The 16839-nt window shown below is 48.4% G+C and overlaps 1 protein-coding gene across 4 annotated transcripts in view; it reads right to left on the reverse strand.

Annotated features, from left to right (window-relative positions):
- The window catches only part of ETV6 (ETS variant transcription factor 6), a 230812-nt gene that overhangs the window by 151588 nt on the left and 62385 nt on the right, over window positions 1-16839 (reverse strand). Inside the window, exon 2 of one of the 4 annotated variants that reach the window (XM_058655715.1) lies at window positions 14227-14358. The exons of the other annotated variants lie outside the window; for them this stretch is intronic. Within the exon in view, the coding sequence (XP_058511698.1) occupies window positions 14227-14358 (132 nt within the window). The remainder of the gene's footprint in view (window positions 1-14226; window positions 14359-16839) is intronic. 4 annotated transcript variants of the gene reach the window in all.

Genomic DNA, 16839 nt, shown 5'->3' on the forward strand with positions numbered 1-16839 from the left:
AGAGCTCCCTGGGGCTTTGGTGACTAGCACCTTTGTGCACACTACAATCGGCTTCCTCTCAGTTGGGCAATTCCAGCCCTTCATCTTACTGGACTCCGTCAGTTTACACAAGACTTGCCCGGCAGGTTCAGCTGCTTTCCTGCCACTTTTCTTTCCAGGCACCTCTAAAATGCCAAGATACCAGGAAACAGGAGAGGCTAAGGTTTTCTCCCCACAATCCCAAAGGCCTTGCAGAGGCAGACACCGTTAGGGGCCTGCTGCGGGTCTCTTAAATGATCTTAAGTGTGCTTTGAAAGATTCTAAGGGAAGAGCTATCAAAGCTGAGGTCAAGGTCAAACACACTGTGTTTCTCCCACTGCTGCTGGCATCTTTCCGTGGGGGAGTATAACGAACCTCCTTGAAGCTGACAGCCAGGTCTGTGGTTACATCGTAATTTTCACCTGCAGAGAAAAATCCCCCAAGAACACCAGATGGCCATGAACTCCCCTTTCCGTTTTATAGAGCTGGAAAACATGGCAGAGAGAAATCAAATGTCCTCGTGAATCAGCAGATAAAAAAAAATTAAAGCTAGAACTCAGGGAAGCGAGTTTTCTGGCTTGAACCCACACAGCCAGCACACCACAGGGAATGTGCCTATTTTTTTTTTTTCACTACAAAAGAAAAGATCTTCTATTTCAGAGAAATAAGCTATAAAAAAAAAGTCTTAACAGACATCAGTTGATTCTCCTTGGACAGAAGAATCAATAGAACAGTAGCCGGGAGCGGGTTTCCTCCCAGAGAGCAAAAAGGTATCCAGCCAAGGTCAAGATGCTACTGAACTGAGAGTTCAAAGGTCACTATCTCCTCCAGGGCCCGAGTGAGTCACACGGAGGCTGCTTCATGGTTAGAGACCAATTCAACAAACCACTGGCGTTCACACCAAGTGGGACAGAGACACCGGCTGCTGGTGCTTGTCAACCCCTTTCCTTTCAAAGTGAACAGGTGACCCGGGGTACAGCCCCCTCAGGTCCCCTCAAGTCGAAACGTTAGGCATGGGCACACATCTCCACCACAGCCACCCAACACCCCTAACCCCTCGCCTCACTCTGAGACAGCAGCTGAACAGCTCCAAGGTCCTTCCGAGACTCCTCAGTTACAGCTCTTCAGCTCCACTGCTCCCGCCCACAGGAGTACCCTTTGGAAATACACCCAGAGACGCGATAAAGTCTTGAAAACATGGGCGAAGTTCAACTGACAGCTGCCCTTGGGAGGCTGTGAACTGGCACACCTGGCTCTCCTCGGCAGCTCTTACCTGCCTGAGCAGGAACTGTGATAAGGCTAATGCCAGTTGATGTGAAAACCACGGGTACCCACACGTGAGCGGAAACCTGCCGCAGAGCCATGAAAAAGAGGAAGTAGCATGAGGCAGAGGGTTGGGGGAATGACGATGCCCAATCACTGATATTACATTTTTATATTAAATTGCATGAAAAGTAGACCATTAAATCGCAAACATTAAGAACTATGAGCAACTACATGAGCGGGAGATTGGAAGATGTTAGTAGCTGGTTACGATGTAAAAAGGCTCAATTTTTAAAAAAATAAAAACTTTCAAATCCTTGAAACACTTAATAAACAGTAAGCCTAGCAGGTCTCCTTTCATTATAAATGTGTATGCTCCAATTCAACTCTAAAGCTAATGCCATAAATCTTAACTGCCGGGGGCTCTCCAGATACCCTCCGGGCCAGCCCTACCTTCTCTGCGATGGGTGCAATCGCTGCCATGCAGACTCAGCCCGTGTGAGACAGATAAATGCTTGAGCCTGTGTAAGCTGGCCCTGGTTGCATCCTCTGTGCTACATGAGTATTCAGCTTACTGGAACAGAAGCCCTCACTTAAGCCTGTATGATGAAGGACAGCCCACCCAGGCTCACGACAGGACGAGGAGCCTCCTTCATGCTCCAGGCCTACCTCCTGCCATGGAGCCTTCATGGGCATGGTCCACCATGGACCACATACTGGCTTCTTCCTCAACCAAACAGGTGCTGTCATGCTTTCATTTTTTACTTTACTTTACTATACTATACTATACTATACTATACTATAATATAATATATACATTGTGGACTCCTCTCTCTCCTCCTCCTCCTCATTCCAACCATATGCCTTAACTGGCAAACCAACTGCAAGGCTCCTCAAAGCTTTACCTTTTTACTTCTTCTTTCTCCTTTCCCGAGTCTTTCTCTGGGAAAAGTAGTCTTCTCAAGTGACTTCATGAATGCCACAAAGGAGGAAGATGAAGAACAAAGCAGCTTGAAACACTTGGAAGACACGGCACACAGAAAACAGGCGGTGCCACTGGCTGGCAGAAGTCCTAAAAAGATGGTGTTTACACTGCATGTCTACCTAACTGGAGCTGGGTCTGTGAGGTGTGCACCAGCTTGTGCGTGGCTTCAAGCATGTTACAGCCTACGGGATGCAAGGCGTCTGTGTTGCAGCCTCTCTCTGCCGGGAGAGTCGGACAAATGCCCCATTCAAGAGCTGGCTGTTCATCCCAGGAGCAGCGGGCCAGGCCACCTCCTCCCAGCCAAAGCAGGCTCACTGCACATTGAGGCTTCCCTCTCATGTGCGCCTGGGCTGTATGATGTCATGAAAGGTGTGCCTTTCTTGAATCTAAGTATTCATGTGCTTAATCCTGAACTGACTGCGCTTCCTAATTATTTGTGTTTTTCTGCTGTCTCACTGCCGACACTATGAAGAAATGATGTCATTCTGTCTGATTTTTCCTACCCACTGTGTTATACACATAGTATGTACATAAAATCTACTATCATTTCCCCCACATCCACTAATATCAGGTAATGTTTCCTAAGGAAACGACTGTGGATTCTGGATAAGCCTGATCTTCCTTCCTCCCCCTCAGCTTTGCCCCTTCATCCATTTGGAATGCCCTTAAGAACTCCCATGAGCCAAGCTATCCATTCCTTTGATCACTGCTAGAGTGCATAAACATATCCCAAGCACAAGAGGCACTGCAAATTCATAGTCAGCCACAGCAATGGGTAAGGTATGATTCCTGTCTACCCTTAAGGCAACTAGAGGGACTCAGATGGGAGTTAACACTGAAATAACACAAGTGTAATACATGCACAAGTACAGTGGACATGTAAGGCACACAGGACAGAGAGGAAACCACAGCTGTGCCTGAGGACATAACTCTGAGATCTAAAAAATACAACTTGCCTTTGAGATACACCTTCAATGCACTGAACTTGGTTGAAATACAGGTAATACATTTCTTCATCCAGGTCGGTTACAAAATAGGTCAAAACTGATTAAAGCTAATGTCATGCCAAAAATAATTTCTCCACTGCCAAGTCCTTGTGGGTGTCCTTTCTCATTTCTTCAACTGTGCAATGCAAAACGGAAGAATCTTCTTGCAATTCAAATTTGGAATTCTGACCAACCCATTCACACACATACTCACAGCCCGGCATGCAAGTGCTTAGCACTGGACTAGATGCTGAGTGGAGAGGGGAAAAAAGGAAGATCAGCCTTAATCGCTCCCTGCGGATTCCAGGGAATCAGTCCTCGAGAAAAGATGTGCCAAGGCTGGAGGTGAACCCGATCGGGAACATGAACAGAGAAGCTGGAGACTGCCAGTTCACAAGTACTGTCTACACAGTTCTACACTCCACTCTTCTCACGTGGAGAAAGGTAACACGTGTGTGGACAGACTCCACAGTAACTTCTGCCCCAAACTGCCATACCTATTATAGAGATTCTTCAAACTAACGCCAAGGGTCTTCAAAGAATTCATGGAAAATAAGTACTACAAACAAAGAAAACTATACATGGATTTCAAAATCGTCACCAACCCAAATACGCTTAGTTTTCAATGCCATTTTTTCACAACCTTTTTGACGTCCCCAGGTCAAAAGCACTTGGGGAAATCTGCCAACGTCTCAGGCACGGACCACCCAGCCAGACGAGCACGTTCGGGAACTGACTAGGCAGTTTTCCAAGTTATGAGTGACTCGTGCTTCTCCAAGGTTTATTATTGCCTTTCAGTTCTCTTGCTCCCAACTCCATGTTTTTGCCATCGATTCTACCCTTTAGTGACACACAGATGGGAACCAAGCCTTGACATCCTAACTCCCAATTTCTGCCTCACCTAGCAGAACAACTGGTACAGAGCAGATCCTCAATGCACATCTGTTTCATACTCAGCCACGGGACAAAGAACTCACACATTCCCTGAGTAGGAGCTGTCCTGGAGCTGATGGGGCCAGCCCCGGCTCTGGATGCTGAAGACCCACAAACCTGCTTGCAGTGTCCTTCAAGCCCTGAGTGCATATGCCTTCTGCAGGAGCTGTGTGCCAGGAAGACTGCATGGCCTGGCCACACCAACTGCACCCCCCCCCAAAAAAAAGGGCCACTTTCAGGGCCTGTCCCAGGGAAACCAGAGCAGCAGGAGTAACCGGAGACTTGGGCAGCTGACCTGCTTAGGCTCTGGAGGTGGTGAGACTTCAGTTGGAAGTCTAAACCAACTGTAACAGGGCAATACCTGCTAACCAGCTCCCCTGTCCAACCAAATGTTAAGACAGGTGGCACCTCTTGGGTGAGTGCTAGGGAGTGGAGGGAACTGCTGCAGACCACGCCCCACCATGCCACTGGGTCAGAGAACACAGGGTTGCCGGGAAGGGTCTGCCTGCATCCAGTAATCCCAGATGTATGGGTTCTCCCTTGTCCAACCAGGGGAACTATACTCTTCATGAAGGAAGACATCTGGCTCTGGACCAGGGACACCTGATCGAAAGTCCTTGATGGGTGTCCCAGGTACCAGACAGCAAACTCAAGGCTTCTCTGGTGGCATTGATGCCCCCTTGTCTGGGTGTGTGTGAGTTCCCGTGGTTGGAAGAAGAAAAGAACAGAGGCTAAACTTACCAGGGTCCTGTTATGTAAGCTATAAATTGCCCAGAAACACAACTACCAAATGAGAGGTCAGAGTCAAACCCAGGTAACCCAGTTTCAGAGCTCCTCTGCTTAGCATCGCACCTGTCTTCTCAAAATGTGATGCCCATAACTTTAGGGACATGTCAGATTCACAACTTCTTGGTCCTACCCCACCCAGGTCTAATAAACCAGAAACTCTAAGAAAAGGGCGTGGCCCACAATTTTCAAGGGCCTTTGGGATGACTTTGATGAACACCTGCTCTGAGCACCTCAACATGATACAATAGAGTGTCTCTATTGAATGGCCAAGACAGGAAGTAAAACACCACTCCCTCAACCGAACTGGCCTCATCTTCTGACCATGAGCAAAGGGTCAACATTTTTCTCTGTATAGGAGGAGCCCAGACTTGGTCTGGGAGAAGAATCTCAATTCTCTCTCTCTTTTTTTTTTTTTTTTTGGCAGTTGGGAGGGGAGGAATCAGTTGAGCTTCTCTGACTTTATTTGAACTTTGACCTCAAGAGGTAAAAAGGAGGTCAGAAGTTCTGAGAATGGCTTAAGACCTTTTCAATAGCTGCATGTCAGCCAGGCGATTTAATGCACTGCAGCTTCCCAAAATAACTACCCCTAGACAGAAACTGAAATTGAAAAAGGAAAGCTTTATTTCTCTTGTGTCATCTTAGCATCCAACGTGCGTGAACAGGTGAACTTCTCTGTTCTTTCTGGAAACATTAATTCAATTAGCCAATCTCTTGCTTCTCCTTCCAGGAGCTGCTCACCTTTTGGTCATTTCACCAGCACCTCTACTGAGAATAAGTAGCACTGGGGGAAAGGTAGGGAAACTCAAATCGGTATTTTTTTTCCTTGTTAACAGTTCTGGTAAAGGGTGGGTGGGGGCAGAGCTGTGATTGGCTAAAAGGAGACAAGTGCATATCAGTGGGCTTCAGTGATTGGCTAGAAGGAGACAAGTATGTATCAGTGGGTTTCAGTGATTGGCTAGGAGACAGGAGTGTATAGGCGGGTTTCAGTTGCCCAGGCTTCCCATTGCCCTTTATGACCCCACATAGTCAGGCCAGCCTTATTTGACAATGACAGCCCAGTCTACAAGCGAACAAAAGCATAATGTTGAAATTCCAGAATTTCCACTCAGGCAGACTATGGGTATCATGTTTTGTAAATGACAGCGCCCAGAAGTACCACGGTCAGGGGCAGCAGGCACTGACTGGCTCATTGGTTATGATACCCACATTCTACTTGGGAATGTCTGGGTGTGACGCCCAGCTCTAGCTCCTAACTCCAGCTGTCTGCTAATGCAGACACTGGGAGGCAGCAGGGTTTGCTCAGAGTTGGGCTCTACCCATAGCACAGGCCTGACCTATGTGTTCCAGGGTCCTGGTTCTGGCTCTAGCTCCAGCCACTTGCAGGCACTTGGGGAGGAAGCCAGAGGATGAGCTTCCTGTCTCGCTGAGTCTCCCCCACCCTTTCTCATTTCTCTGCCTCTCACACATTAAAGAAAAATGCCAGATCGTGGCCTTCTGACCACAGGCAACAAGACTCCTGAAAGGGATCCCATCTCTACAGATCTCATTTTAAAAAAATCATCTACTTGAAAGGCAGAGAAACACACACAACATACATACGCTTCGAAAAGTTCACAGAAAATGTGCATTTCCTCTTTTTAAGAGCGATGCAGGGAAAAGAGGAGGCAGGTGGCCGCAGGAGGTGGGAGAGAGGAAGAGAGAGAGAAAAAATAAATGAATGAGAGAATGACGGGCCAGGCCAGGTGCAAAGCCAGGCATCAAGAACGTAGTCCATGTGTCCCACATGGATGGCAGGAACCCAGTATTACTGCCAACCAGGGTTTGCATCAGCACCAAGCATCAAACCTGGGCACTACAAAATGGGATGCAGATGTTCCATTTGGCATCTGAACCACTAGGGCAAAAGCCTGCCCTAACATATTTAGAAGTATTTATTGATTTGAAAATCAATCACAGAGAGAGCGGGACAGAGAGATCTTCCAACCACTGGTTCACTACCCAGATGGTCATATCTGCCAAGACTGGGCCAGGCTGAAGTCAGGAGCCAGGAGCTTCTTCCAGGCCTCCCTCATGGGTGGCTGGTTCCCAACCACTTGTGCCATCTGCTGCTGCTTTTCCTTAGCCACTAGTAGGGAGCTGGATTGAAAGCAGAGTAGCCAGGACACAAACTGTATACCAGGGTCTGGGGCAATGGCTTTACCCAACACACTATAATGCCAGTCCCTGCGTTTATTTTAATTCCATCCCACATGGGCACCCAGAACTGCCTAAAGGTTGAGGGGAGGCAAGCTGGGCCTTTGGCTCCTGATGATTGTTAAAAACTAACACTGATCCTGGAGATGCTGATAACATCCCCACTGTATCTTCAGCCATTGACTACCAAGCCCAACAACCCCTACCCCTGCTCCTGTGCCTTCACGGGTTGGAGGTTGGGCGCTGGCTGCTGGGGGAAGCCTGAGGCCACGCTGCAGAGGAGGCACTAACCCACGCCCTCACTTCCCCGATGACTCAGAGGCAGCAGGCTTGCAGTAGCTCAGGCAGCGGCCCGGCTCTCGCTCTCACCACAACACCACTTCCTATTTCAGGCAGGGAAGTGGCTGAGCAGTCCACGATAAGGAAGAGGAAGAACGGGCAGAGGCGGGGTTTGGTCGCAGTCCCCTTTCCCCTTCACGTACTCCCACGCCTTGCCCTGTGCTGAATTCTGCCATCTAGATTCGCCTCTGCCCTATCAAGCCTGGCTGCTCCATGACCCCACCCTAGCACCCCTGAAAGCCACCGCAACTCATGAGGTTCTCACCGTGACAGCCTCTGGCCAGAGATGCAGCTGTATTGAACTAGAGCTTAGCTTCCTAACACACAGCCTGGCAGGTGGCCCTTGTTCAGCATCCCTGGGGAGGGAAAGGGGTCAGTGCAAAGAGGAACACAGGCCAAAGGCCAATCCTTGAAGATCATTCTCTTTCACAGGTCTCCCTGTTTGAAGTTTTTTGGGGAGCAGCAGGCTTTGGGTACAGCAGTTGAGACACTGCTTGGGATGCCTGCAGCCCCCAACAGGGTGCCTGGGTTCAAATCCTGCATTCGCTGCTGGTTCTAGCTTTCTGCTGTTACACACTCTGAAGGGGCAGCAGCTGATGGATGAAGCATTTGGGTCCCCGTCATCCATATGGGAGACTTAGGCTACAATTTTGAGCCTGGCTCACCCCACACTGCTGTGGACATTTGAGGAAGGAACCAGCAGAGAAAAGATCTGCTTTTCAAATTAAATCTTTAAAAAAAAGTCAAAATTCTAAATTAAGTTTGCTGCAGCATGCAATAAAGTTTAATACGCAACACATTGTGCAAAGAGATTGCAAAATAATTTGGAGCAGAGACCCTACTCCTCTTGACTAAAAAAAAAAAAAAAATCAATGTCATGTTAGATCCCAGGCTTCTTCCCAGGGCAAATTCCAGGCTCTAGTGGCCCAAGCTTCAAGTTCCCTCTTTCCAGGGGACCAGTAATGGGATGGAATCATGTTCTGTCTTTGGGGAACTTCACGATCATTAAAAAAATTATTTTTAATATTAACATATAGGACCAGTATTGTAGAATAGTGAGTGAAGTTGCTGCCTGTGGTGCTAACATTTCACCTCGGTTCTGGTTTCTGTCCCAGCTGCTCTACTTCCAATCCAGTCCCTGGGAGTATCCCAGGAGAAGCAGCAGAAAACGGCCAATATCTTCGGAGTCCTGCCAGCCAAGATGGAGCTCTGAGCTCCTGGCTTTGGACTGGCCCAGCTACAGCCATTGTAGCCATTTGAGAAATGAGCCAGGCAGTGGAAGATACCTCCCTCATGTGTGGTAGAGGTGTGTGTACATGTGTGTCTTGTGTGTTTGTGTCACTGTCAACTAACTAAATATTTTAAAAGGCTTACTTTTCAGAAGGCAGAGTGACGAGAAAAAATACAAAGATAGACAGAGAAATAGATCTTCCACATGCCGGTTCATTCTCCAAATATGGGCCAAGTCGAAGCCAGAAGCCAGAGCTACAACCTGGTGTCTCAAAACGGAAGTGGGGCCCAGATGCTCGGCCCAGCACCCACTGCTTTTCCAGGCACAGTAAGGTTAGAAGTAAAGCAGCAGAGATGTAAACTGGTGTTTACATGACATGCTGGTGTCACAGGCCGCAACTTTAGTCCAGAGCACCAAAACATTTCCCCTGCGTGCCCCATATTCGATCGAATCTGTACCTCTGCCAATTCTGGGTACTGGAAAAAACCACAATGACTGCCTTAGCAAACTGCATGAAACCCTGAGCAGGGTCATGCAACTCCAGAAAACCAAGAAACCCAGACCCTGGGCAATTCCTGTCTGGATGATTCTGAGTCACAGACCAGCGAACCGCCAGAGGCCTTCGCAGTGGCGGGGTCTGCAAGCGTAGCAGCCCTTAAAGTGCCTCCCACTTAATCCAGCATACAGCAGGGCACCACGGCAGCTTCCCGAGCGTGTGACCCGTGGCCATGCTTGTTCCAATGCTCTGCTCTGGCTACCTTGAAACACTTCACCACTTCTGAGCCAGGAGCCCTGCATGGGTGTTGCCTGGTGCCTTGCCAATGACATTGGTGCTCAGTCATTTCCCAATACCTAGTAGGTCTGGAAAGTTGGGCTGGAAGAGGCAGGATGTGGCCAAGCAAGATGTGGGGATATGAGCAGAGTGGGGGGTGGGAGCTGATCCCCTGGGAGAGGAGCCCAGGGTGCCTGCAATGGACTGACCACGCAGTCCCAAGGGGACTCTTGAGGACGCACAAAAGCTACTGCTCACTTTGTGGCACCAGTTTGGAAATTCTCTCCTTCTATGCATGGGCCTTATTTTCTCTAATTTCTACAAAATCTGACTTTCCCCTCATGTTCTATTAGGATTTGATTTAAAGGGGACACTCGCTTATTCTTTTCTTCTCAGTTTGAAAGCAACTGACCTGTGCCAAAGGTCTATCGAGATGTTGGGACTGAGAAAACTCTACTGTTCCAAGTCTGAGCTCGATCACTCCTGCAACCAGGAGTTCAAGGTCAGACAGCACTCAGCCGGACAATCAGGATGGGAGGTAGACAAGACCAGCGGTCACCCACACACGTGCAGGCCTGTTGGGCACAAACATCTTGGTGATGAGTTCTGAACTCTAGGACGAGAACTGCCCAAAGCACATTTGCCAACAAGAGGCCTTGGCAAAGCTTCCTGCAGTTTCTTTGAACGCTTCAATAACCGTCTTGTAGTCACCTGTAGGCACATGAGGCCAAGCCTTTCATTACTGTTCTCAAACAGCTACAGACGGGTGGATGTGCTGTTTGCATATGCACACTCACATGCACGCCCCAAAGCATGAAGACATGATCCATTCGATGGGTTAGCTGTCACTTAGCACCACCTGCACAGCCTGACCGGTGATGAAACAAGGGAGCCAAAACCACTGCCTCCATAGTTGACAATGTGACTCCAGGTCTGCCCACTCTTGGGCAGAAGGAAAAAAACGCAGCTGAGCAGGCACGACTGTAGGAGGGGTGAAGGGGGGACACGAACGCACATGCGCAGGTGGAGCAATGGACAAGCAAGACACGTAAAGCAAAGCACGGATCCATGTGTAGTGCAGGCCAAGGCGCCGAGCATCACCTTCTGAAACGCCCTGCTCAGGCGAGAGCCTGATGTTTACCACACCTGGCCCTCTGGCCCCTGGAATCAAAATCCACCTAATTACTTTTGATCTAAGAGATAAGGAATCTGTGCATACTCATAAGACCGGGTGAAGTAGCTGAGCAGTTTATGGGCTGTGTACAACTGCCTTAAGGCCACGAAGGTGTTTTTAGTACCAGACGACATGAACAGGCAGCTGAAAAAACCACACAGAGCTGTGCCATCAGCAGCCAGTTTCTAACAGCAACTCAGCAAGCTCTGTCACTTCGCACGTGCAAGAAAAGTCAGAGCAGGCGAGTGCTGGATGGGAAAAGAGCTCCCTATTTCACAGAGAAATGCAGACGCCCAAGGTAGTCCACCTGCCACTCTGAATAATGAGTCTTCCAAAGCTTTCCCAGAACACAGGATGAAACAGAAGAACCAGTTCTGCTTGCCTACATCCAACAACTTCAGCCCCAAAGTAGGCCAACTTCCAGCAAACACGTGGACGCACCCATGAAGAGACCTGAAGTGGCGTGGAACCCATGAAGAGACCTGAAGCGGCGTGGATGGACAGACCCCCGGGGTCGAGGCCGACCAAGTAACTAGGTGGTCTCCGTGAGTCCCTGTTCACCAGACTATGTTTGGTTCCAAAGGGGATAAGCAAAGCGCTGCTGCTTCCACTTTTCAGTATTGGGTCCAGAACGCTCAGCAAGTTTCCTCTGACTCAGAGAGCACAGCTGATAGAATCGGGCCACTTCCACTTACATGACGGAAGAACGGCCGCATTCTTCCTGATTACTGTAAGTCATCTGATGCAGAGAAGCCCGGTTCAACTTCTCCCATCTGGATTCATTTTCTTCTAGGCCCCCTTTCTAATGTAGATGTTTTAAGGAACATGAACTCATCACTTGCAAAGGTCAGGTGATGAAACTATGTTCAAAGCGACAGGGAGATATCAGCTGTCATAAATCGTCTAGTTGTAATGATCAGAGAAAACAAAAATCTGGCCAAAAATCGGGGGGAAAAGATGACGTCTGACCCTCTGCACAGAAGGCTGACTCATCACCAGTGGCAGAAGCAAGTGCTGACACAGGCAGTAGGGCACGGGAGCAGTGAGCAGAGCTTGTGGGGACAGCCGTGGGTCTGAATTCCAGGAACGCCTCTCCCAGGGTGAATGACTTAACCTCCCTCAGTTTGGTCTTTTCATACCCTTTATTTAAAAAAAACATGACATCTTCTCCACTTCATTGGCTCATCCTAAGGACTGAAGGAAATATTGCAAATGCAAGCCACCTGGCATTCAATATAAAAAGCTTAATGCTAAACTTTGAAATCCAGGCAGTTTCTTTTTTTTTCCCCCAAAAACAATTTCCTTGAACTACAGGAATACACCTCCATCCCCCATCAACTGCATGGATTCCAAACTTATTTCTGCATCAAAACAAACTTCTCTCTTACTCTCTCTTCACGGCAATCTTTATAGAAGTACCCTCAAATGCCCAAAGTGGTTGCTGGGAGCTCCTTTTCTGGCCCTTTCGATCCAGTTACATCTTGGTGTCCTTCTATTCATCTCCAAACTACAACAGTCACCAATATCACTGGGGCCATCTTGACTCACAGCAGTAAGACAAAAAGTGCTCCAGTCTCTACTAGCCTCGCTCCTCTGTCATAAAGGAATGGCTAACAATGTAATACTGCAGAATTCTCAATGTATATGCTCACCAAATTATCAAGGATCAGTGGATACACTCTTAAAATTATCAAACGTTACAGTCCCACAAATTCCTATGTTTTAGGGTTAGATTAAAAAAAAAAAAAAAGATGCAATCTTCCACACCAGATAAACCTCTCAAAACTACCCACTTCATACTCTACTGTCATTGCCCATCATCAGGGCCTTATCATCTGACCTAGATATTATCTTCAGTCATCTCCAAACTAGGTCCAACCCAACACCCACAGCCTTCAGTTAACTTCTCACAATACGGAACTGACTGTCCTCAATATTCCTTATTGCAATCTAAAGGCACTTGTCATCGGCAAAACTCATGAGCATGGCTCACTTCTCTGTATTACAGCCACTCGCATACACAAGCCAAAAGAGATTCCCCAATCTGAAACAAACACTGACTCAGCAACCTACCAACACGCCCACCAGTGGCTTACAGCAATGACCCCTGCTCTGCCTGTTTTTGGAGGGCCTCAACTCACCATCACTTACCTAAAAACTGTCTGTCTCCACAGCTGAAATGTAAGCTGTGTTTGTTCCACTTTTGAGTCTTAGCCTCTCGAGCCTGTGTGAAGCCATGCAGCGAGCAGGTAGTCCATAGTCTTTCTGAATTATCTACTTAATGGGTTAATTGGTTTCAGCAGGCCCCTAATCAAATATGTGCTTGAAGAAAAGAAGCAGGGCTGGGTAGTTAGGCAATTCATTATCACAGTATCTTTGATTAGTCAGCTATCGCTTTGGAAAGCAGAGAGAGCTGGAGACAAGCCCATGAGATGCTGGACGCGATGCTGGCTGTTTTGATTGGGAGCAGGATGCAGGGAAGAGCAGCACTGGTTATACCTGTGCCTCAGGGACAAGAGCAAGGCCCAGCTCTCTGCTATCCCTGCCCCTTCCTCTCACCTCATACTCATTCATTCATTCATTCAATCATTCATTCATCATTCAGTAAAGGCTTGGTGAGTGCTTCCTATGTGCTTGGTTCTATTCTGAAACTACGAATGCAGCAACATGGGCCAATGTGGGGTATCGGGTTGGCAGCTGCTTACAATGCCAGCTTCTCATATGCGTGCCAGTCTGAGTCCCAGCTGTTCCATTTCGGATCCAGCCCCCTGCTACTGCACCTGAGAAAGCCAACAGAGATGGTCCAAACTCTTGGGGCCCTAAACCAACATGGGCAACCTGGATGAAGCTCCTAGCCTCTGGCTTTGGCCCCGCCCAGGCCCAGCCACTGCAGGTATTTTGGTGGAAGATCTCTCCCATCCTTCCTCCTCCATCCGCCCTGTAACTCTGCCTTTCAAAATAAGTAAGCAACACCTTTTCAAACATTTATTGAAAAAGGATAATCAAAGTGAAACCCCAGTGTGTGTTCAAATGCAGTGCATCCTCAAACAATGGCATCAAACTAATTATTGCCAGAGAGTAGCTCAGTAAGTCTGGGTTGGGGCCAAGAACCTGCATTTCAAATAAGCTCCTAGATGACGCCAATACTACAAGTCCACATTCTCTTCTGAAGATTTTAAACTATAGCACTAGTTCTCAAAACTTTTTTAAAAACTGTTCATTCTTTGAGAGGCAGAGAGAAATAAAAAGAGCTCCCACCCACTGGCTCACCCACCAAATACCCAAAGCGCCCAAGGAGGATGTCGGGAAGCCCTCATGCCACCGTTGCTGCCTCCCATGGTCTGCAGGAGCAGGAAACCTGAATCAGGAGTGGAAGTGGCAATCCAACTGCATTACTCCAATGTGGGACATGGGCACTGGAACACCTAGGCCAGACTCCTGGTCCTCACACATGGCTGTACAGATGAATCACCTGGAAATGTTCTAAAGTTCCCATGCCTGCTTCTCTTCCCCGCCCCCCCTTGCCCAAAGTTTCTGACTGACCTGGTCTGGAGTGCAGTGCGGCATTAGGATTTTCAGAGGTCCTAGTGGGAGCCTAAGGAACACCCAAGGCGGCTCAGCACTGTCCCGCTGAGGGAAGGCAGACAGAAAGCACACACACACTCTAGATAAGCACTAGGAAGAAAAACAAAACCAGGTAAATTCAGCAGTGAGCTCATGCCTTACATTGCCTTATTTAACAGAGTCAGAGAAAGCCCTTTGGGGAGGGCCAACAGGTAAAGGGTGACACCTGAGCCAATGCCTGAAAAAGGTTCAGGAACTAGCCATGTAGTTCCCTGAGCTTCAAGAGGTAGAAGCAGCCTAAGTGAGGCCCTGCAGCAGGAGTATATTTAATAAGCAGCGTGGAGAGTAACAGGCATGAACACTGCTAGGAAACTTCATGGAAACAACAGTTTGCAAATGAGAGTCAAGTAACCAAGCTCATCTTCCTTGTGAGTCTAGATACACACACAAGTCAAGGAGTTCCTTATGATTAATGCTGAAATCTTTTCAAAAACTACCCTGGGACAAACCATGACCAACATGTGAGAGATATGCATACATCCAAGTTAAGCCGTGAGAACTGTAACCACTAGGGATCATGAGCCACAAAAGGGACATGGCTCCTGAGGCAGATCCACTCAGCTGTGACCACACCAGGGCTTGCCTGAGTTGAGCCTGACTCGCTTCAGGATTGCTTCTCTACCCAGTGTGTGATCTCACAACTTCCACCTGCGCACCCCTGGGTCCATCGCTTTCCTTTCTTCTAAATTGGCACCTGTATCACATCTAAGGCCGTGGGTGTGAAAGCATGATGGTGAGGGGTGAGCTGATGAGAAGAGGGCACAAGTGCCCAGAGCAGCTGCCTCCTCCTCCCACCACAGGTACGCCCCTAAAGGCCTGAGAGGTGAGATGGTGGCTGGTTAATTGCGTCTGTCAGCTTGGCTAATTTGGGTTAAACGCCAACCCACAGGTGAGGCAGTTCTGAGACTGGGTTCACATGGAATTGATCAACTTTCAGCACCGCAGCTTATCTGCTGCCGCGTGGGTGAGCTGCACCACCTCTTTCAAAGGTCTGGGAGACAAGACCCGAGGTCCTGCAAGGCCTTCCGCCTCCCGCCAGCCCAGGGACTTGAGAAGGCACCGGCACCTTTTTCCTGAGACTCCGGCGAGCCAGCTCCAAAGACACGAGCTAATGCATCCCAGCCAGCCTCTGTGGCTCTGTCTCCATGCACACGCACACCTGTCTGCGGACACTGTGATCACTAGTGGTCCACTCTTGGCTCTGGTGCCCAGGAGCAGCCTAATGTGGGCGGGCACAATCAGTGACATAGGCCCCTTCTGGGATGAGGAGATGGGAGTGCAGCTTTTCAAGAGCACAATTTTTAGTTGCTTATTTATTTTTATCAAGTTGAAAGGCAGTCTACCCACTGGTTCACTCTGCAAATGCCCACTGCAGCCAGAGTAGCAATAGGTCGGAGCAAGGAGCCCAGTACTCTCCATCTGGATCTCCCATTTAGGCAACCCACCCTCCAATATCTGCTAGGGTACACGAGCAGGAAGATGGATCCGAAAGAACTGGCACTCCAAAATGGAATGTGGGAATCCCCGGCAGTGCCACGACAGCGGTCCATCTGTCCCCCTCCTGCTGCCAAAGTCATATTTCTGAGGATGGACTGGGCTGAGACTGGCATCCCCCAAGTCTTCTCTGTATAGGCCTATCTCAGAGCTACCACTTCAGCTAGAGTCTCAGGCCAGGTTAAGCAATCAGGCCACCACACATGGCTTTACATATCATGTCCCTTAAAAGCAGATTAGGTGGAGGAAACAGCAAAGGCAAGTAAGAGGAAATAAACTTGGCTTTATCTACAGTGGAAGAACGTGCCATCCTCTCAAACTCCAGGACTGCTAAAGAGATAGACAGGAGGGCCCAGCTTCCCCAGGCTTCCAACCTCCACCTGCAGATTGGGCCAAAGGCCTTGTTCTTAAGGAGGCTTCCTCATTAGATCGGCAAACAGCAACGGGAAATGAACACAACTACCGATGCCAGGATAAAGACAAAAAATTCAGAGACTAATAAAGAAAAAAAGGCTGGAGTCTGATGAAGTCTTGTCAAAACAGGAGACAGAAAGTGGAAAAAAATAGAGAAAAGTGATTCAGTGATGCAATTCCACCCACGGAGGAAGGTTGGGAAATACCATACAATTCTTCCTCAAAAATGTTCATCAAAATACTTTTGGGTTCAAAAATAATGAGACTGAAGAAAGCACGGAAATGACGTAGGCATCACGACTTCAGACAAGTAATCCTCTATACATTATTCATTTTCCAAGTCACAGGACCCGGGGACTATTGTTTTCTTGTTGGACTAATATTTGAAAATGCTTTCAGGAGCAAGGTTTGGAAAGCCAGGGGCGGGCTGCAAGAATCTCCTACAGAAAACACGAGCTCCTGCCATGCAAAAAGCAATTCGTGATCAGAAACAAGGACTCTATCTGCTTTGCCTAAAGAGGGAGGGAAGGCGAGAAGGAACCAGGACACAGGAAGGAAAAGGGAAGAGATGTGTTCTTTAAAGTTTACTTGCTTAAATGGAGCAAATTCTGCTCACTCTCTCTA

Source organism: Ochotona princeps, chromosome 27 (genome assembly GCF_030435755.1).
Source record: "Ochotona princeps isolate mOchPri1 chromosome 27, mOchPri1.hap1, whole genome shotgun sequence".
In the NCBI taxonomy this organism is placed as follows: domain Eukaryota; kingdom Metazoa; phylum Chordata; class Mammalia; order Lagomorpha; family Ochotonidae; genus Ochotona; species Ochotona princeps.